Source organism: Echinops telfairi, unplaced genomic scaffold (assembly GCF_000313985.2).
Source record: "Echinops telfairi isolate 266 unplaced genomic scaffold, ASM31398v2 ScPeMD7_7;HRSCAF=31, whole genome shotgun sequence".
NCBI classification, from domain to species: domain Eukaryota; kingdom Metazoa; phylum Chordata; class Mammalia; order Afrosoricida; family Tenrecidae; genus Echinops; species Echinops telfairi.
Genome location: NW_022103904.1, coordinates 18,252,539 through 18,273,017, shown reverse-complemented (window position 1 = coordinate 18,273,017; position 20,479 = coordinate 18,252,539). Strand labels below are relative to the sequence as shown.

Here is a 20,479-nt window from a genome sequence, read left to right as displayed (position 1 = left end):
AGGTGCTTGACTCAATGGATGTATGTATGGACTGTGATAAGAATTGTACGAGCCCTCAATAAAATAATTTTTTAAAAAAAGAAGAGGGCAACTAGAAGACAAAATGATGGAACTTACTAAAATCTTAAAGACAAGAGAAAAACAAAAAAGAAAACAAACTAAAGTAGAAACATGGGGTTTGATTAGGAAATCTAATATTATAATTATTGGAAACCCAGAAAACTGTGTTAACAATAAATGCATATAAACAATTTGGGAAATGAAGTCCCTCCAATCCTCAACAAAGAACTAAACCTGGAACTACAGGAAGCTATACAATCCTCAATTAGAAAAAAACACAATCAGTCAACCTCCCACCACATCTTACTGAGATTCTTGAAAACAAAATACAAAGAGACAATCCTGAAATCAGCAAGAGTAGAAACAACACGCCAAGGGTCTCTACTAAGAATCAGTGCAGATTTCTCCCCAGAACCGCTACCTATCAGAGTGGCATGCCTAAAATGCTGAGCGAAAATAATTGCCAACCAAGAATTCTTAATCTAGTAAATTTTCCATACAAAAACAAAGGGAAAATAAGATATTCCTAAACAAACAGAATCTCTTGGAATTTACAACTATCAGACCAGCAAAAGTAGGAATAAAAACAAAGTAAAGTCAGCAAATATAGACGCTGCATATTGGTGTAGTGGTTTCAGGTTGGGCTGTGATCCACAACGTTGGCAGTTTGAAACCACCAGCAGCTCAGCTCTGCAGGAAAATGACTGGGCTTTCAACCCCTATAAACAGTTAACAGTGTCAGAAACGCCCCCCCCGGGGGGGGGGGGGGGGGGGGGGGGGGGGGGGGGGGGGGGGGGGGGGGGGGGGCGCGCGGCTGTCGCTATGAGCCAACATCGACTTATGGCAGTGAGCTTGGTTTTTTGGTTTATATTGATGTTAATGGAGACTGAGTAACAGAAATGTGGAGGGAAGGAACATTTCCAGAATAGATTTATTATGTTAAAGATATATGTGAACTGTCAGTCCTGTTTAATGTTGTAAGTTGTATGTCAAAAAATACTGCTATAAAATCACAGATACCTTTATGAAAACATAAAAAATAAAAAGACCCGTCCTCCATCTGTGTTGATACACTTCTGAAGGCCGTGTGTCCACCTCTCTAATCCTGGGTGATTAGGGTCAGATAGGGAACGCGCAAAAGCAGTGACCGGCGTCAGATAGGACCAAATGGGAAAGATGGGATATGAATTACCTTCACAATTTTGGAAATTAACCTATGTCAGTCATTACTCATTCATATGAATTCTCTCCTCTTGAGGAAAGCCCACGGGGGCTAGTACAGGGCAGTCTCAGCTCCCTGTGGGATGCTCTAAGAGTGAAGGCTAATGGACACAAAGAGCTCCCAGAGGGAATCTTGCACTTCCCAGAATTAGCAAAGTTAGGGACACTCTTCCACGGGCGTAGAGAGTAAAGGCAGATATTTCCTCCTATAGGATGGTGCAATAGACTGAAAAAATGCAAAGGACATACCTGCTCACAGGAGACTGGAACACAGCAGGGGACCACCACCTTAAGGAGAGAAGTACAGTGGTTGTCAAACGAGTATAAGAGAAAATCTGGCAGAATAATGGAATAATCCAAATTCCCCAAACTGAAACCATCCTGACCCAGGTTCACAGTCACAACGTTTTAGAACTCCAAACGTGACAACACCTGGAGTTTGGAGCTCAAATTTGTTTTAACTTTTGGAAAGAACATCTTCGGGAGTCCTCCTTTCCTGTCTGGTTAACATGGGTACAGGGTCCAAAGAAGGGAGGTGCAAGTCCTCTGGGGTCTTCACACTGTCAGGTGCTCCTCACCAGGATGCCAGCAATCCATCCCCACAAACCAGGCTTGGCATTCAAACAGATAACCTTTTCTAAAACTACTCTCACACGTGGAACTACACAGAGTCTAAATGGTGTGGTATACTACCGGTTGTGGGTATTTTGCCCTGGGGTTTATAAGACTGTCGAGGGGGCAGTAGTGACCAAGTGGTAGAATCCTTGTAGAATCCTTGCTGTCCACACAAGAGATTCAGGTTTTTGGTTTGGTTTTTTTTTTTGAGATTCAGGTTTCACTCAATGAACCTCTTCAACTGCCAAAGGCCATCTCTCAGGAAGGCTTGCATTTTGCTACAATGTTAAACAGGCTTCAGGGGAGTTCCCTACTAAGATGAACTAGGTAGAAAGACCTGGTGTGCTTCCAAAGAGCAGCCAATGAAAGGCTTACATATTCAATAACAAATTATGGGGATGGTGCAGGCCTGGCTATCTGCTATGCAGAGGGTCCCCATGAGATGGGATCAACTCAACAGCAACATTTTCCTCTAGGATTAGAAGACAAAAACCAGAAAGAACCAAAAACCTCACTGCCTTCAAGTTGACTCCAACTCACAGTGACCTTAGAGGGAAGGATAGAACCGCCCCTTTGGGTTTCCAGGAGCAGAGAGGCCACATCAACATTCTCCTGAGGACGGCCTAATGGGTTTGAACTGCTGACCTCGAGGTAAACAGCCTGATCTATGACCCACCACACTACTGGGTCGCCTTTATGCATGAGACAGGGGGAAGGCATTCCTTTTGACTGTCCTGTCCTCTTCTGGAGAACTCAGAGCATAAAGCAACCATTCTGAAGAGCCAACGCCTCCACTTAGTCACGAGAGACAAACAGAGATAACGACACCGAGAGAGCTGAGTCAAAAGGGATGGAAACATGAGCTTTGGAGTCAGGTTGTTGTTGTTGTTTTTGTTGTTGTTGTTGTTGTTTTCGGTGTCAGGTTGTACAGGTAGGAACTCTGCTTTAATCTCCCTGGGCATCTGTTTTCTTGTGTGAGAAACTGAGTTCATAGCGGTACCTTCCTCACTGGGGCCCAGGGTGAGTTCACTACTTTCGGGAGAGTCCTCCTTGAAATGTGTCTGGGGCAAGGAGCCGGGAGTCCTCGGTGTGGCCCTGGAAAGCCCACCAGGAGCGGGCTCTCAAGGAACAGGCGTCAGCTCCCATGGAGCTACTTCCTCCCCATAGCTTTCTCCTGGTTCTCCCCCTGGCTTGGGCCCATACAGCCACTATTCATAGGTAGTTTTCTGGAAAGTACAAAAGGAGGGAAAGCCCCAGGGATCCGGCATCTGCCATGTGGTTTCCAGGGGGAGAAAGGGTGACCTTTGTTCTTGTTATGACAACTCTTTATGCGTTTGGTTACCTAACACAGTAGATGGCATATAATCATTCATCTCTCTATGAATTATTATTAGTACAGCAGAACACTGATCATGTTCTCACCTCGGGTCGTAGTCCTAGCTCATGGAATGCCACCCCCGTCCATGAGTCCTCACCACTGCCTCCTCTATTTTGTGGCCTTCACACACTATAGGGGCCACTTAGTTGGTGGTCTGTTGCCCCTTACATGGAGAGTTCCTGGAAACAGGCACTAATTCATCTTCATTTGTTTGCTCTCAGCTCTACACACATACACTAAAGTGTGATGAACAGATAAAGTGATCAATGACCAAGCAAGCAACTTTGGAAATATACAGGGTTAACAAAATCTTTGGAGGGTGGAGGCAAGCCAAGTGGTTAACCCTCTCTCTGGTTGATATCGTGATTGGTCTTAAGCCTGAGCTCAGTTTCCAACTGCCGATGTGCTGGATTGCAGCCGAATGTGTAATCACTCGGACTGAATATCCCACTTCAATACTAATCTATGTTTCCTGAGACTATTTTTTAAAAGAGACGTGTTAAAAATCAAAGGATGCTCTTCCTGCCTAGTGCAGTAACCCACCCCCATCTGTCTTGTCATGCTGAGGTGCTGGGAAGCTCTATGCAAAGTATTCCATTGCCCCCCACCCCTCGCCAAATCATCCAACAGTCCACACTAACTGGTGTGATAGCAGCTCTTAGACATCCCTCAAACCTGGACTTGAACCCACCCTCAGGGATCACCCTTCAGCCAAACAATGGACAGGCATATAAAGTGAATGATTAACACTGGTGGTGAGGCACATACTCCCCTGAACAAACAACCATAGAAGAACAAAGTTAAGAACCTACCCAACAGCAAAGCACAGAAACAGGAAGGGGCAGTGGGGGAAAAAAGATCAATGTAGATAGCGAACCCAGGGCAGACGGGGAAGAGGGCTGCTCCCTTCAGGAGATTGCAGCAAGTGTCATGAAACAAAACGAGGCCTCCTAGTGCGCCTGGGTTTCTGTCTACCTTCTGGTTCTTCAAATAATGCCAGCTTCCCAGAAGTCATCAAGGCATAACAGTTAGTGTTTACAGTGAACCCTCGCCACTTCGCGCTTCGACTTCCGCAGCTTCACTCTATCACGGTTTTTGTGTAACAGCGCATGCTCTGTCATTACTGCCACTGATTGGCTCATACTGTACACGCTTGATGCCATAAATAATATAATAAATAATAAATGATCATTGTAACGTCCAAAATGTTTTACTGTAATTTCCCTTTTTCGTTTAATAAATTGGGTAATACGAATGTAATGGTGACTAAAGGGTGTTTTTTCATGTCCTCTATGCTCTAACTACGAAAATATTTGATTTACAAATAAGGAACCCTACTTCGCGGAATTTCCTTTATCACGGTAGGGTCTAGAACCGATTAACCGCGATAAACGAGGGTTCACTGTATTTGCCTATAGCAACAGAGGAAGAAGAATCAGGAGGAGGTCTGGTAGCATAGTGGGTTCCAATTTGGGTGGCTAACTACAAAAGTCAACAGTGTGAAACTGCCACCTGCTCCTTGGGAGGTGAGGCTAAATCAACCCCAGGCCAGTGGGTTTTACTTTGGTTGCGCTGCTTGGTTATTTATTTGATAAAATGTTAATTAGTGACTAATTGCAACCATGAATAAAGTTCTCATTTACTTGAGACCAAAATTAGATGGTGCCCACCTACCATTACTGATCAACAATTCTATAGAAGAATCCTGATCAAAGGTGTGTATATGTAGAATGAAGTTTTAATTTTTATAAACTCTAGTATTTCTGGAGCCATGTGGACTATATAAACTCATGAAACTGTTGTGGTAAGGTAACATTTAAACCTTAAACCACATATAGTCCTTGAAGTCTTCCTAAAACTAAAAAATAGTTCAGATGAACTTGCAAAGGATGTCCGCCTTGAGCACGGTGATCTTCTAGGATATACCTATAGGAGAACCTGGTGGCACAGTGGGTTATGGGTTGAGCTGCAGAAAACAAGGTCAGCAGTTCAACCCCACCAGTTGCTCTAGGGGAGAAAGATGAAGCTATCAGTTCCCATAAAGATTTACTGTCTCATAAATCCACAGTGGCAGTTCTAGGCTATCCTATGGGGTTTCTATAAGTTGCAAATTTGTAAGACTATGATAGTCAACTTAAGAGAATAGTGAGTTTACATTAATGGGGGAGGAACAACTCAGATGAAGAAGAGGATTGTACAACTCAATGAATACAACCAATGTCATTGAATTGTGCATGTAAAAACTGCTGGATTGGAGTGTATTCTCCTGCGTATTGTCTCAACAACAAAAATAACACAAGAAGAAATAGCTCTGATCATGAAAATTCTCCCAACAGCAAGAAGTCCAAGACTAGGTGATTTTACCAGGGAATTCTACCAACCACTTAGAGATGAGTTAACACCAATCCTATTAGTGAACTATCCTGAACTATTTCAGAATACAGAAAAAGGCAGTCTACTACCAAACTCACTTTATGAAGCAAGTGTCGCCCTGATGCCGAAGGCAGGCAACGACATAATTGAACATTGTAGACTAATATCCCTGATGAATGTAGGGAACATATGAATATCATAAGGTTCAAAAAAATCCTAGTCAACAGAATTCAACATAACCTCAAAAGCAAACAAACAAACAATACATCGTGATCAAATGAGATTCGGTATCAGGTATTTAAGGGTGGTTCAATATTAGAAAAGCAATCAACGTAATCCATCACATAACAAAATAAAGGAAAAGAACCATATGATTCTATTAATTTAAGCAAAAAGGGTAATTGATAAAACCTGCCAGACATTCTTGTTAATGGCACTTATTAAAATAGGTAAAGAGGAAAATGCCTCAACAAAACAAAAACTATAAGCAAAAAATCAATGGCTAGCATCTCAGTTAATGGAGAGAGATTTACAACCTTCCCTTCCAAACGGGAGCCAGAGAGGGTTGCCCTTTACCACCACGCTTATTTAACATAGGCCTGGAAGTCTCAGCCAGAGCTTTAAGACATCAGAGGAATATTAAAGGTCTCCAAATTGGCAAAGATGAAACAAAACTCTCTTTATTTCCAAATCACATAATCTTATATACGGAAAACCCCAACGAATCAATTTAAAAATTGCTGGAATTAACTGAAAATTTGGATAATGTAGCAGGCTACAAGGTCACATACAAAAGTCAATTTGATTCTTGTGTATTAGAGAAGAGGACCCTGAGAAGGAAATTTAAAGAACAGTATCATTTACAATAATTACCTACAAGATAAAATACTTAGGAATAAATCTAACTAAAGGGGGGAAAAAGAGATACAAAAACTTTAAAATACTTGTACAAGAACCCAAAAGAGACATAAATGTAAGAATATCCCATGCTCATGCATAAGGCTTAATATAGTGAAAATGTCAATACTACAGAATTCACTGCTTATCAAGTCTATGCCAACTCATAGCGATCTTATAGAATAGAGTAGAACTGTTCCTGCGTTTCCAAGACTGTAACTGTTTATAGGAGTAGAAAGCCCTGTCTTTCTCCCACGGAGTAGCTGGTGGTTCAGAACTGCTGACCTTGTGGATTGCAGTCAAACATGTGACCACTATACCACTACAACTCTCTGTTACAGAAAGCACTCTATAAATTTAGTGCAATTCCGATCTAAGTTTTGACATAACTCTTCAAAGAAATGGAAATACTAATTACCAAATTCGTATGGAAAGGAAAGATTCCCAGGATAAATAAAGCACTATTAAACAACAAAACAAAGTAGGAGGCCATTCCCTCTCCAACTTTAAAACCTCTTATACAGCCATGGCAATCAGAACATCTTGGTACTGGTCGAACTACAAGTATGTAGAGTAATGGTGTAGAACAGAGAAGCAGGAAGTACAACCAAGCCCCTAAAGACACCTGCCTCAAGCACAGGACGGGGGAGACCCACGTTGTTGTCTGAGTGGTCATAAAAAGAGGTTTTGTGACATGTGAGCTAGTTTCAAACACATTAAAACACAACAAAAAATAAGATAAAATAAAAATTCTATTTTTTCAAACCCTATAGACCATATCCGAATGTAGTCTGATGGAGTGCAGTAAAATGAGCCCCCTAGGTTGGAAGGCACTCAAAAGATAGACTGGCCACAATAATGGACTCAAACACACGAATGAATGGTGATGAGATGGCACCGAAGTAGGCAACAACTCATTCTGTTGTGCATTGGGTCACCAAGAGCTTGCGTTAACTGGGCAACAGCCTACAATAATGGTGCAGCACCAGGGAGTGTTTTGTTCTGTTGTACACGTAAGGTCGCTATGAGTCAGGACCAACTCGATGGCAAGTTACAATAGCCTCTATTCTAGAGACTGACTGTCCCCGTCCTTCCTCTCTACCTGGCAGACCCTGTCCGCCCTCCTGGTGTTGGTGAGCCCAAGTAACTCAGCAGACTGCAGACGCAGGATTCCGGAGGGCCTGCAGGGGCATATTTCCGATGGAGCTAACCCTCTAGGACTCCAGTTTGGGTACAGAGCTCAATGCTGCTCAATGACCTGAGACCATTCCAAAGAATCTCTCCCATGAACCACTCAATTGCACTTCAGACCAGGCCAGTAAAAGAGGGCAAGACCCCAGGACCCCATGTTCCTGCCCAAGAAGTGATTCTGGTAGCACCTAGTGAACTGAGCGACAGTTAGACACAAGGCTGAGTTCCTTCCATCAGTGCCCCCACGCTCCCCAGTCTGCACACTCATACCATTCATAAACACGTACGACACACCCAGCAATGTTTGCCTGTCCTTCCCATTGCACATCCAAAGAACCCAGTCAGCTAGTGAGCACCCATTCTGTGGCGGAGAAAACTGAGATACAGCGAGGTCAAACACCACGTGCAGATCACGAGAGAGGAAAGATTGTCGTGTAGATGCCATCTGTGACCCTCTTCTCCAAGGGACTTCTCTTCTCACCAGAAAAGGCAGCCTCGGGTGTTGAGGAGTGCAAGAGGTAACCAGAGAGCGAGGGCAAGAATGGAGAGCCGAGCTGGGCTCCCCACCAGAGGCACCTAAAACCCATGAAATGGACAGGGTCCACACGATAGTCCTCTTATGGGAGGCGGATGCAGCTCTCTGGCGAGAGAACTCCTTTATGACTTTCTCATGGCTCTATTTTAGTCACCTGATTTACTGTTACCAAGGAGCAGTCACAAACAACCAAGGTCATTTCTGATCCCTACACCTGGAGCTTGCTGGTACGGTTAACCTTATCTCCAAGTCAACAAATCCACAGAGCCAAGGCAGGATGTGGGAGGACTTCCTCCCAGTCATAAGGATTCCAGGCTCGCTCTTCCCCACCCCACCCCCATTTCTTCATGCTTGTGTGTACATCTGTTTCTATTCCTGCACATATGCATATCTGTACTCACATAAGTAGTTGTATGTATGTGTCCAGGCCTTTGTGGGCCTGTGGATGGACCTGTGCGTATGTGAGAGTGTGTGTGCTTGTGTGCCTGTGTCTGTCTATGTGTCCAGCATTTCCATGTCTGTATCTGGCTGTGTGCCTATTTCTCCATACCTGTGTGCATGTGTCTGTGTGTGCAGATGGCTGTGATTGTATGGACCTACATGTATTTCTCTGTGTATGTACAAGTGTCTATGCCTATGAGTATTTTGGAGCATGTTTGTGCACACTTGTCACTGCCTATGTGTTTCTTCGCAACAAAAGCTTGATCTGTTTCATTATCCTGAATTGAGTGATAATGTCTCGGTCAACAAGGTTGTTCACACAGGCCTCCTCAGATTCCCAGGGAACCTCGGAAGGGAGGCCAACACCATCACACAGTCCCCCAACTGAGGCAGCAGCCTAGATGCTGAGGGCCAATGTGTTCTTACTGAGGAGTGATATAAGCTTTTATAACCGATTCATTCCTGTCTGCTTACTTTCTTGGAGCTTAAATAGAGGGAGTATAGTTTGATTCTGTAAGTGCTTTAGATCTTTTTATTAATACAATAAAACTATGCTTATTTTCTACGACTTAGAGCAAAGTCATATAACCAGTGACATTTCCACCAGTGACATTGATACACTGCTCATTAGTGTGGACACAAAGGTAAATTGGAGTTCAACTTTTTCTGAATCATCCAATGTTCTAATCAGGTCAAATGAATGAGCTTCAAGGAACACCACAGAAACCCACATGAGAGAAAGAACAAATTCCCCTCTGCAGCCTGTTCCCACCTGTCTGGGCACTACAGTAATTAAGGTGGTGTCTTGCCACTCTGTGCTACCTGTTCTCCACATAACTCTGCTCACAGGTTATTCGCCACCTTGAGCTCCGCTGGCAGGGCACATCTTGAAAGAGTGCATTAACTCAAGGATGTCCACCAACAACTCTTAAAGGGCATTAAGTAAACCTCCAAACCAGTTGACATTGAGTTGATTTTTTTTTTTTTGACATTGAGTTGATTCTGACTCCTGGGGACCCCATGTGTAGAACGGCGCTCCCAGATTTCCATAGGCGGATGTTTTGGAAGTAAATCAGTAAGCCATTTTTTCAAGTTACTTCTCAAATTCAAAATTGAAATTCATTGCCATTGAGTCAATACCGACTCATAGCAACCCTACTGGGCAGGAGAGAAACGACCCCGTGGGTTTCTGGGACTACCATGTCTCCAGGAGTAGAAAGCCCATCTTTCTCCTGAGGAGCCTCTGTTAGTTTGGGGCTGTTGACCTTGCAAATCGAAGCCCAATGTGTAACCACTACACCACCAGGGCTCCTGCCAAGGTACCTCTAAGTCAGTGGTTCTCAACCTGTGGGTCCTGACCCCTTTGGGGGTCGAACGACCCTTTCACAGGGGTCACCCAATTCATAACAGTCGCAAAATGACAGTTATGAAGTAGCAACAAAAATAATTTTATGGTTGGGGGGGATCACCACAACATGAGGAACTATATTAAAGGATCACGGCATTAGGAAGGTTGAGAACCATGGCTCTAAGTGGATTGAAACTCCAACCTTATGATTAGTAGCTGAGCACTTAATTGTTTGCACAATCATGTAGAAAAATATGAGTCAGAGGTAGAGAAGAGTTAGCATCAACTGGCCCCAGCTTGCAGATGAATTAGGAAGCAATACAGCATAGGGAAGCCGGGGGGAAATGGAATCATCCCTCTGTGAACAAGTTTAGCCATTCAATAGAGTTATTTTAATCATAATCATTTGAATTTCAAGATAAATTGGGCGAAATGTGGAGGGGCTTACTTTTGGTTATCTTTACATAATCGATTCGTATGGAGAAAAGCCATGATACGGAAACAAGTTTGCAGCCATTGCTTTTCCAAATCCCAAAAAAGAGCTCCAGGACACCTCGCTCTTTCTCCCTCGGGCTCTAGAGCAGAGCCTGAGGACAGCTTGTGAAAGGTGGACTGTTCACTAGCTTACAGTGTACAGGGAAGACAGGGCCACCTGCCTGTTCCTCTACAGAGAGGGGTGGTTTGGTTGGGAAAAGGGCTGAAGGCAGGTTTTGAAAGGGCAAGCTTATTATTTTAGAGTTGTCTTTCATTGTTGGTATTCACGCTTGAAATGAGACAGAGAAAAGATAAGGTGCTTTTAGAATGCCTTTTGATCATAATTATTGACAGTTGAAGATGGGAGGGTAGAGCTAGGAGGAGAGGAAAGGCCCATCTCTGCAGTGCCGATGGTATGAGAGGCATGTTCCTTTGCATGCACACCAACAACGCAAGGCAGGAGAGGGCTGGTGGCAGCACTGAGGTAGCACAGGTGTGTTCCAACGTGGGCGGGACCCAGTGAGGGTTGCAGTTGGAGGAAACCCTGCTATTCATTCAAGGCCCATCAGAAAATGCTCCTCGCAATAGGGGCGAAGCTTCAGTGATTAAAGACAAAGGATCTAGTGCAGACACTCGACGCAAAACTGATGGTGGCCACCGAAGCTGCTGAAGACGTCAACATGCAAGACTTTATTGACTTTGTTTCCCGTAAGAGTGCCACCTAAACTTCGCTTCTGTGTACCCTTCTGTCAGGTGTGACCCTGGAATCCCTAATGAGCTTCACATTTCTCAGTAAATTCTGTTATCCCGCTAAGCAGTAAAGCCCAATTTAGGCTGCTCTGATCCCCATGAGAAAGCATGCCTCCCTATAAATGTAATTAAGCCTCAACCCTGTATGCCACACATGGAAGGGGGGTGAGCGTAGAGGGGTAGTAAAACAACAAAGAAATATCACTGGAATGATTTTATTATATTTTCTTTGAAGCTAGCAAACGGCAAGTGATGATTATGCTTGTGATCTAGTTTAAAACAATAGTGAGTTCAGGCAACCCTCACTCTCAATCTAGGTGCTCCTTCGTTCTCATGGCTTGATGTTCCCTGCACAAATCACCAAAGAGCCACTAAGGATTTCTTTGCTTTTTAATCATTTTTAGAAAAAAAAAGAGTTGTGCCCTTTTCTCAGATATACTCCCATCATGAGCTCTCACTTGACCACTAGCCATGCTGATCACCACAATTATCACCACGATTATCACCAAAAGATTTAAGAACTGGCATCCATGCCCCACAATCAATATAGGTCCAGTGACCCAGATAGCCTATATGGCCAAGCCTGGGTTCTCAATGGCTTCAACCAAGTAGTCCCCCTGGTGGGAGCTTGATGGAATTAAATCAATCAAACGTAGTTCTCTCCACTGTTGTTAGTGTCAGCTGCCTTCAAGCAGATCCCTGTCTCTTGCAGACCTATGCCCGAGGAGACAAAACGCTTCCCTGTCCTATGCCGTCCTCTGACTGGTTGTACATTGCACTGTTGTGATTCAAAGGTTTTCACTGGCTTATTTTCCTAAATAGTTTGCCAGGCCTTCCTTCCGAGTCCACGTTAGTCTGAAAGCTCCACGGAAACTTGTTGTTTCATCCTAAAACCAATTCTCCACTGACGTGTGGGTGGTAACTGGGCATGAGGTACTTTCACCAGAATAGAACCTGGATCCCTGCGTAGAAGGAAAGTAGCTATCACTGAACTACCATCGCCTTCTCTGTATCTGTCTACTGCATTACTTATTTTTATTCCAGATCAGAAATCAAAGGTGTCTATGCTTGGAACCGTAACTAGTCATTCTCAAAATGGTTGAAAAATTCACTTTTCAGAGGCACTAGCATTCACAGTGGCCAAGTGTTGTCAATAAAATACATGGGAATCACTCACCCATAATGCTACATTCCTTAGACTCAATCTGTCCTATATGCTGAGAGCTGACTGAGAAGGGAAGTGTGCATCATTGGAAATACCCATTTAGCAGTTGGGAAAGCTAAGGCCGACAGGGTTGAAATGACCTATCCAATGTCCAGGATTACCCCGGTAACTGAGCAAAACCAAAATCAAAGTTAGAACTCTTAGGCAAGTAGCTATCAAATTCTCCAGACTTAACTTTTTAAAAAGAAAAAAAAGATTGCACAAAATAATTGATAAAATGCTACTGGTTTGTTATAGAACTAGCAGAAAAACTCAAGTATCCAACTTAAACGTAAAAAGATAAAAGTTAACATTTAATTGATCAAGTCTTTAAAGCGTTCAGTTTAAAATGTCAAGGAATCAACATATCAGCAGCAGTATAATTTTTGGATCTATTTCTACAAGAAACAGAAATAGAAATGGCTCTCAATTTCAGAGCCATGTCTGCCCATTATGTCATGATCTGCTTGCCATAAGTGATTTGTAACTGATGATAGTTAAAAGGCCAAAGTCAGTGAAAATTTACATTTTAAATACTTGAACAGACCAGTGAAATAACACCCCTGCACAATATTTAGTTTTATTACACTGTAGTTTCAGAGACAGCAGTATCACACAGTATCTTCTGCAATGATATTGCCCTTGAATTTGGGCTTGCCCTATGATCTACCCAAAGAGAATATAGTGTAACTTCTGAAGCTAGGCTTTTAGAGAGCTTGGGGGAAGGGGAGAGGGTGTCCTTGGATTTAGAGCGCGGGACATCTTACTTCTCAATTATCCAATGATGCGCAACCAGAGTGAGTTCTGAGCGGTCATGTTGAGAAGGCCACTTCTGTTCAGAAGTGTGCCCAGTCCCACACTGGGAAGAGGACGCAAAAACTAGACCGGTCCAAATCTGCAGGGTTTAGTTTGGGAAAAAGACCAGCCAAGCCCCTGGATTCACTTACACAGATGCCAATCAGAGCAAAGGTGTCCCCTGGGGAAAGGACGCCCTGGTGGAGTATTTAGAGAATATCAAAACATACATCCCTGGAACAAAGATGATCTTTGTTGGCATTTAGAAAAAGTGAGAAAGGGCTTTATAGCTTATCTCAAAAGTTACTACTGGACAATGCCTTATTTACTATAAAATAGGAATGTCCTTTTACATATACCATATTCCAACCGGTATCATACACCAAAAATCAAATCATGAATCATGAATTTAAAATATTTTAGTCGGACAGTCCTAAATTAAGTCAAAGATTGGCCATGGTTAAATGACTGAACAAACTTTTAAGTTTTTGATAGAAATATTTGTTCAGTAAATGTAATCATGGCCATTCCCCTAAAGCATGCTTGCGATTGAGATTAACTTTTATTAGTCATGTTATATTTGTCACAAAAATGGTGAATTCCATCTCACAACCTACAGATTTATTTTATACTTAAATTTAGATAACTGATGATAGAAAAGTATTTGAATACTATGCAGTCTCTTCACCGCCTCATGGAAAGAGCAAGAATCACAAAATTCAGTTTATCTTCATAAGCCTGTTTAAATGCAAGGGTTGAAGTTTAAGGTAACCAAGGCCGCTTTCTATTTTTGCTCTTAAGTATATTGATTTAGTAATTTCTTGTCTTTAAAAAAAAGAAAAAGGTGAAAGAGCAAAAGAGCTGCAGCTTCCACCTGGCATCCTCCTTTGGGAACCCAGTAGCCATGCGGAAAAGCCTACATGACAATGTGGAAACCCCAACGCCGAAGAACACCAAGGAGCGCCCCAGCTGAGCTGCTCATTAGTAGCCACCACTGCCCATCAGAAAGAGAATGAGGACATTTGGGGTGCTTGGGCCACCTCAGTGCCCAGACAACATCATGTATAGGAAGCACTGCCCAGTCAGCTCCAAGAATCAATCACAAAACAATCACTCTAGTTTTAAGTCACCAGAAAATTGAAGCAGATGGGGAAGAGTAGAATAAAGAGCTAGTATGCTAGGAGACTCTTGCCACCCTGGTCAAACCCAGAGGAGTTTACAGAGCACTGGAATGTCATCCTTTTGGGGGCCTCAATGGGGGGAGTTAGAAGATGGGGTTGTCAGTACAGAAAACACCGTGAATGCGTTTTTAAAAACATGGAAATAACAATATACAGCACCATCAAGCATGTATAGCATTATGCTGAGCGTAGTCAAAAACAAAAGGACAAATATTATCTGAATCCACTTCTATAAGAGAAACTCCAAGATAAAGGCAGGCCACTGCTCCCAGGGCAGGTGTGCTTCTAATCCAGTCCCCTAAGCAAGGAGGAGATGGCCTACCTAGCATCCTTGAAATGTACCTATTAAAAACCTCTTCATCCCAGGGAGGAGCTGAGCCAGTCAGGGTGCAGTGTAGCAACAATGAAACATACAACTTTCCTCTTGTTCTTAAATGCTTCCTCACCCCCCACTATCATGATCCCAATTCTACCTTACAAATCCCGCTAGACCAGAGGATGTACACTGGTACAGACAGGAACTGGAAACAGGGAATCCAGGGCGGATGACCCCTTCGGGACTAGTGGTGAGAGTGGCGATACCGGGAGGGTGGGGGAGGAGGGGGAACCGATTACAAGGATGTACATATAACCCCCTCCCTGGGGGACGGACAACAGAAAAGTGGGTGAAGGGAGACGTCGGACAGTGTAAGATATGACAAAATAATAATAATTTATAAATTATCTAGGGTTTATAAGGGAGGGAGTAGCAGGGAGGGAGGGGGGAAATGAGGAGCTGATACCAAGGGCTCAAGTAGAAAGCAAATGTTTTGAGAATGATGGTGGCAGCAAAAGTACAAATGTGCTTGACACAATAGATGGATAGATGGATTGTGATAAGCATTGTCTGAGTCCCCAAGAAAATGATTAAAAACAAAATGAAACCTCTTTGGCAGAGGAGAATTCACCTCAGATAGCACCCACTGCTCCAGATGTGGGGAGAGGGAGAATATTACACACAACAGGCTAAGGTAACCCCCACCCAACAGACATTCCCACCGAGGGAAAACGAAACCGTACGGAAAATTAAAGTCCGTGAGAAGGGTCATTGCGAAACTTGTGCCTCAGGTTCAGACTGACCGGGACAAAGAGCGTCCAATAGAAACATGCCGTGCTATGAAAGAACAGATCCAAAGCAACCCAGGCTTTTGTCCCCCCAAGGTCATTACTGGTGACTAGACACGGGGCTATACTGTTAGGACCCTGAAACTAAACCTCAATCAAGCCAGTGGAAGGTGCCATCATCACCTAGTCCCCAAAATCTCATCCAGTGAAATCAAAGATCAAGACAATACTCACTTGGTCTTTTGATGTGAGAGGGATAGCATTTGGAGTTGATCCCACAAGGTCAGACTGTTAATCAAGTGCTCTATTTAGAGGTTCTGAAAAGAGTGCGTAACATTGTATGACCAAAAAAAAGGCTTGATTTCTGGCAGGCAGGGGACGGGTTTGTCACCACAACAACGCACACACAGACTGCTCACACAGTCACCTCAGTGCTCCAGTTTGGGGCAAAAAAACGGCATGCCTCTCTTGCCCCACCCACCTTACCTGACCTCAATCCAAGTCACTTCTTTTTGTTTCTGTGAAGTCAGGGGAACATTAAAAGACAGCAATTTGATAACTTAGAAGAGGTGAAGAAAAAAGGAGGGAGGTGCTGTCAGCCACCCAAACGGATGAGTTTGAAAGATGTTTTCAAGAATGGAATCAAAATAAAAATAAAGAATGGAATTGCAGATTTGATAAATGTATAAAGTGTGATGGAGAGTACTTTGAAGGTGGCAAGGTGGTTTTGTAAAACAAATTAAATATATAGCTTGCGAAGGGAGCAGTGTGGGATTCTGGTTTGTTTTTTTCTTTGGGGAGGGGGGGGCGGGTTACCCCTTCCTATGTCTCAGAGATTGCAATTACATCTCTGTTGGTAGAAAAGCGAGAAGGAGGAACCTCCCATTGGGCAAAAGCACTTAACAATAGTGATGTGGAACCCAAGGGGAGACTATGCATGGTAGTAGGTGATACAGTTTGTTTGCTATAGAATGCTGGAACTTTGGATTCTGTCCTTTGGAGGAGCACAACAACTTTCAGGAAAAACTCGTTTTGGAAACTCCACTGTGTGAACTGGGCTTTACCTCTCTTCTAGCCATTGGACTTAAGGCTGAAATTCCAGCCAAGGGCATGAAAATAGTAGTCTTGGACTTTGGTTCAGATCTTCCTTTGGTGACCAATGAGTGGTGGACCAGACTACCAAATACTTATGATTTTAATGTTCTCCCTGCTTCATTATGACATGCATTAATTTGGCAAGCATGGCTCTCCTGCTGTGAATGAATATTAATCAAGATTTGTCCTCTATCACCAAACCTCGTTGTTTGTGTAAATAGTACCCAGTCACTTATGGGTTTAATCTGTACGAGTCAACAATTCATGTATTGTGGTTCATAGCGGTCTATACTCATATAATTTCCTTTTCTCAAGAGTATTTTAAGTTCTACACCATTGGCTAAACTAAAAATGCATAGAGGTGCATAAATTAGGCTGCTATTCTCAAGGTCAGCAGTTCAAACACACGAGCCAGCTCCACAAGGGAAGGATGAGACTTTCTATTCCTTTGAAGTTTTGCAGGTTTGGCGACTCACAGAGCCAGTTCTGCTCTACCCTACCGGGTTACTATGAGCCAGCATTAACTTGATAGCAAAGGTAATGATCCAGCAGGGATGACTGATAATGTTCTTTAACATAAAATGAAAATGATGCCTCTTTAGGTGAACCAGAGACATATATAAGCAATAGATGCATGACTGGATTTTGAACATGCACTTTAATTCTAGCCCCAATCTAAGAACAATTAGTTCTTATGACATGGCCCTGCTTAATGCTTGGCTTCATGCAAAGATTACTAAAGATATGATCACAAGGTGCCGAAGGGATCAGTTATCAGGCATCAAAGAACAAAAAATCATATCATTGTGTGCTCACCTCCCTGATACGATTGCTGAAGACAAATGGGTGCATAAGCAAATGTGGTAAAGAAAGATGATGGTGCCTGGCTATCAAAAGATATAGCATCTGGGGTCTTAAAGGCTTGAAGGTAATCAAGCAACTATCTAGCCCAGAAGCTACAAAGCCATCATGGAAGAAGCACACCAGTCTGTGTGACCACGAGGTGTCGACGGGATCAGGTATCAGGCAACAAAAACAAAAAATCCTATCATTGTGAATGAGGGGGAGTGCGGAGTGGGGACTCAAAGCCCATCTGTAGGCAACTGGACATCCCCTTACTGAAGGGTCCTGGGGAGAAGAGCCAATCAGGGTGCAGTATAGCAACGATGAAACATACAACTTTCCTCTAGTTCTTAAATGCTTCCTCCCCTGCCACTATCATGATCCCAATTCTACCTTAAAAATCTGACTAGACCAGAGGATGTACACTGGTACAGATAGGAACTGGAAACACAGGGAATCCAGGACAGATGATCCCTTCAGGACCAGTGCTGAGAGTGGTGATACTGGGAGGGCAGTGGGAGGGTGGGGTGGAAAGGGGGAACCAATTACAAGGATCTGCATGTGACCACCTCCCTTTGAGATGGACAATAGAGAAGTGGGTGAAGAGATATGTCAGACAGTATAAGATATGACAAAATAATAATAATTTATAAAGTATCAGGGGTTCAGTAGGGAGTGGGGAGTGGGAGGGAGAAAAATGAGGAGCTGATGCCGGGGGCTTAAGTGGAGAGCAAATGTTTTGAGAATGATGAAGGCAAGGAATGTACAGATGTGCTTTACACAATTCATATATGTATGGATTGTGATTAGAGTTGTATGAGCCCCCAATAATATGGTTTTTTTAAATGATACGAATGCAACAAGAATGTGATGAAGAAACTAGATGGTGCCCAGCTAGCAGAAAGAATAGCATCTGGAGTCTTAAAGGCTTGTCTTTAAACAACCAAGCCATCTAAATGCGGGATCAACTAGGTCCACAGAGAAGTACACCAGCCAGTGTGATCCAAGGATTGTAAATAAATAAGCGAAATCTAAATGAGGGAATAATATCTGAATTTAAATTGGAAAACTTGGTTTCCAGAAGGCTATGGGTGACAGTGGAAGCCCAAATTCCGTTGGCAGGGTCCACACATGAATTAAATCTCTGGTGAATTCCCCTCTGATCATGGCTGAGGGATATGAATAGCCAGGTTGTCTGACAGAGAGGATTGCAATATCCATTATGGTAGGCGTACTTCGGTCAAAATGTAGTATCTTATCGTTTAGTCTCGCTTTTGACCCATTTTAAAGCTCTTACAGTTTTGTTTTGTTTTTAAAGGTTAAGGGGAACTACACAGGGATTAAGCCTCTGGTGAATCCCCTCTGACCATGGACCTGCGGTGTGAATAGCCTTGCTATCATACAAAATTCATTGGAAAGTGGATTGTTGCAGATTCAGGTAAGTTAAAATTTAGCACCTTATCATTTTTATCTGTTTTAATTGTTATTCTTATTAGTTTTTGTTTGTTTTTTAAATGTTTTTCTGTGTATGAAATCCAAGACAGGTAAATCTATAGAGACAGTAACTGGACTGGGATGTAGTAGGGGAGGTTAGGGAGAAATAGGGAGCTAATAATGATGAGCACAAGAACAAAGAAAATGTTCTAAAACCGATTATGGCAATAATTGTACAACTCTTCTAGATGTGCTTGAACTATTGAATTGTATGATGTTTGAAGTCTATGCCAATAAAACTAATAAATAAACAAATAAGCAAGTTCTTTACCATGGACCCTCAGACTCCCTAAAAGGTGAGCACTCTCGGCATTAGGAACCTGTATTTCTGGGCTTCTATAAACTGTGTTAAGTCTTATTAAGCCTTACTGTGTGTTTTCTCAGCTGTGAATTGTTTTTCCATTCTCCCTGCTGTTACCTTTAAAACTTTGTTTCTAAACAAACCTTTGGAGGCCATTTTGCTTCCTTCAGCTGGATGATGTATCTGCGTCTTTGTCTCTTTTAAGGCATATAATAAAAGTCTTCCTTAAATGAAAAACACACACATCCAGCTAAAGCCCCATAAAGTCAGCTAGATTTGAATCTGAACTGTTGTAGGCTTTACATCCAGAGACTTACATCTCAGTGCTTGATTTGACATTCTCCAGCTAATCAAATAGCATCACGTCCATCCCTGCTCCTGGGTGTCCTTTAGAATAGAACCGGGCTCCCTGGGGTCTTCAATAGGAGATGTCTAGGCCCTTCTTCTGAGTTACCTCTGGGTAGTAGCCATGCACATTCACCGTTTGTAACACCCTGGGCACAGACTTTCATCTTGGAACTTTATTATCTTCATATGTGAAATGGGGCATATAATACTTCATAGGCTTGTTATGAACCAGTGATAATAAAAAGCTTTTCCCGAAGCACGTCTGTAAAATATTCATTATTAGAACTGGAGTGGAGGGGAGGAAGATGGGGCTCCTCCCCTCTTCTCTTTCCTAAGGTGGCAGAATTCAAGAAAAATCTTGATGGACTATGAGAATTTAATGGACTTTTCCCCTGTCTTTCCTGACCCTCAAGTTCCACAGGGTTTTCCAGTCTTTGTTATCTCTGGAGACAAATTTCTGATGATACAACTCTAGTAAATGGATTGATTTTGTAATAATATAAGAGGCTTCAAAAGGTTACTGGGAAAAAATCCAGTATCTTTTATAATTTCCTTTTCCCCTGGACTTTTTGAAACCCCTTCATATATAGACAGGGAAATTACATAGACATTTCCCTCGTCTCGTCCCCATCCACTCCCGAGGGAGTCCAGTAGGTGTCGGAGCTAAGGTGAGAAAAAAGACCTGAATGAGTAAAGTCTGCGTGTTCACTGAGATTCTAAAATTGTCCTGTGATTATGTTGAGAGCTGCATGTCACCATCATTTCCTGGGAGTAATACTATGTGTTAGACAGGGTTCTCTAGAGAGATAAAACCAAATTCCTGATAATATA

General features: G+C 42.8%; 1 protein-coding gene across 1 annotated transcript in view; it reads right to left on the bottom strand.

The window, feature by feature from the left end:
* TNS3 (tensin 3) overlaps positions 1–20,479 on the bottom strand; it is a 282,342-nt gene that overhangs the window by 217,039 nt on the left and 44,824 nt on the right. The window contains exon 4 of the mRNA XM_045286291.1: positions 1,531–1,569. Coding sequence (XP_045142226.1) covers positions 1,531–1,569 — 39 coding nt within the window. The remainder of the gene's footprint in view (positions 1–1,530; positions 1,570–20,479) is intronic.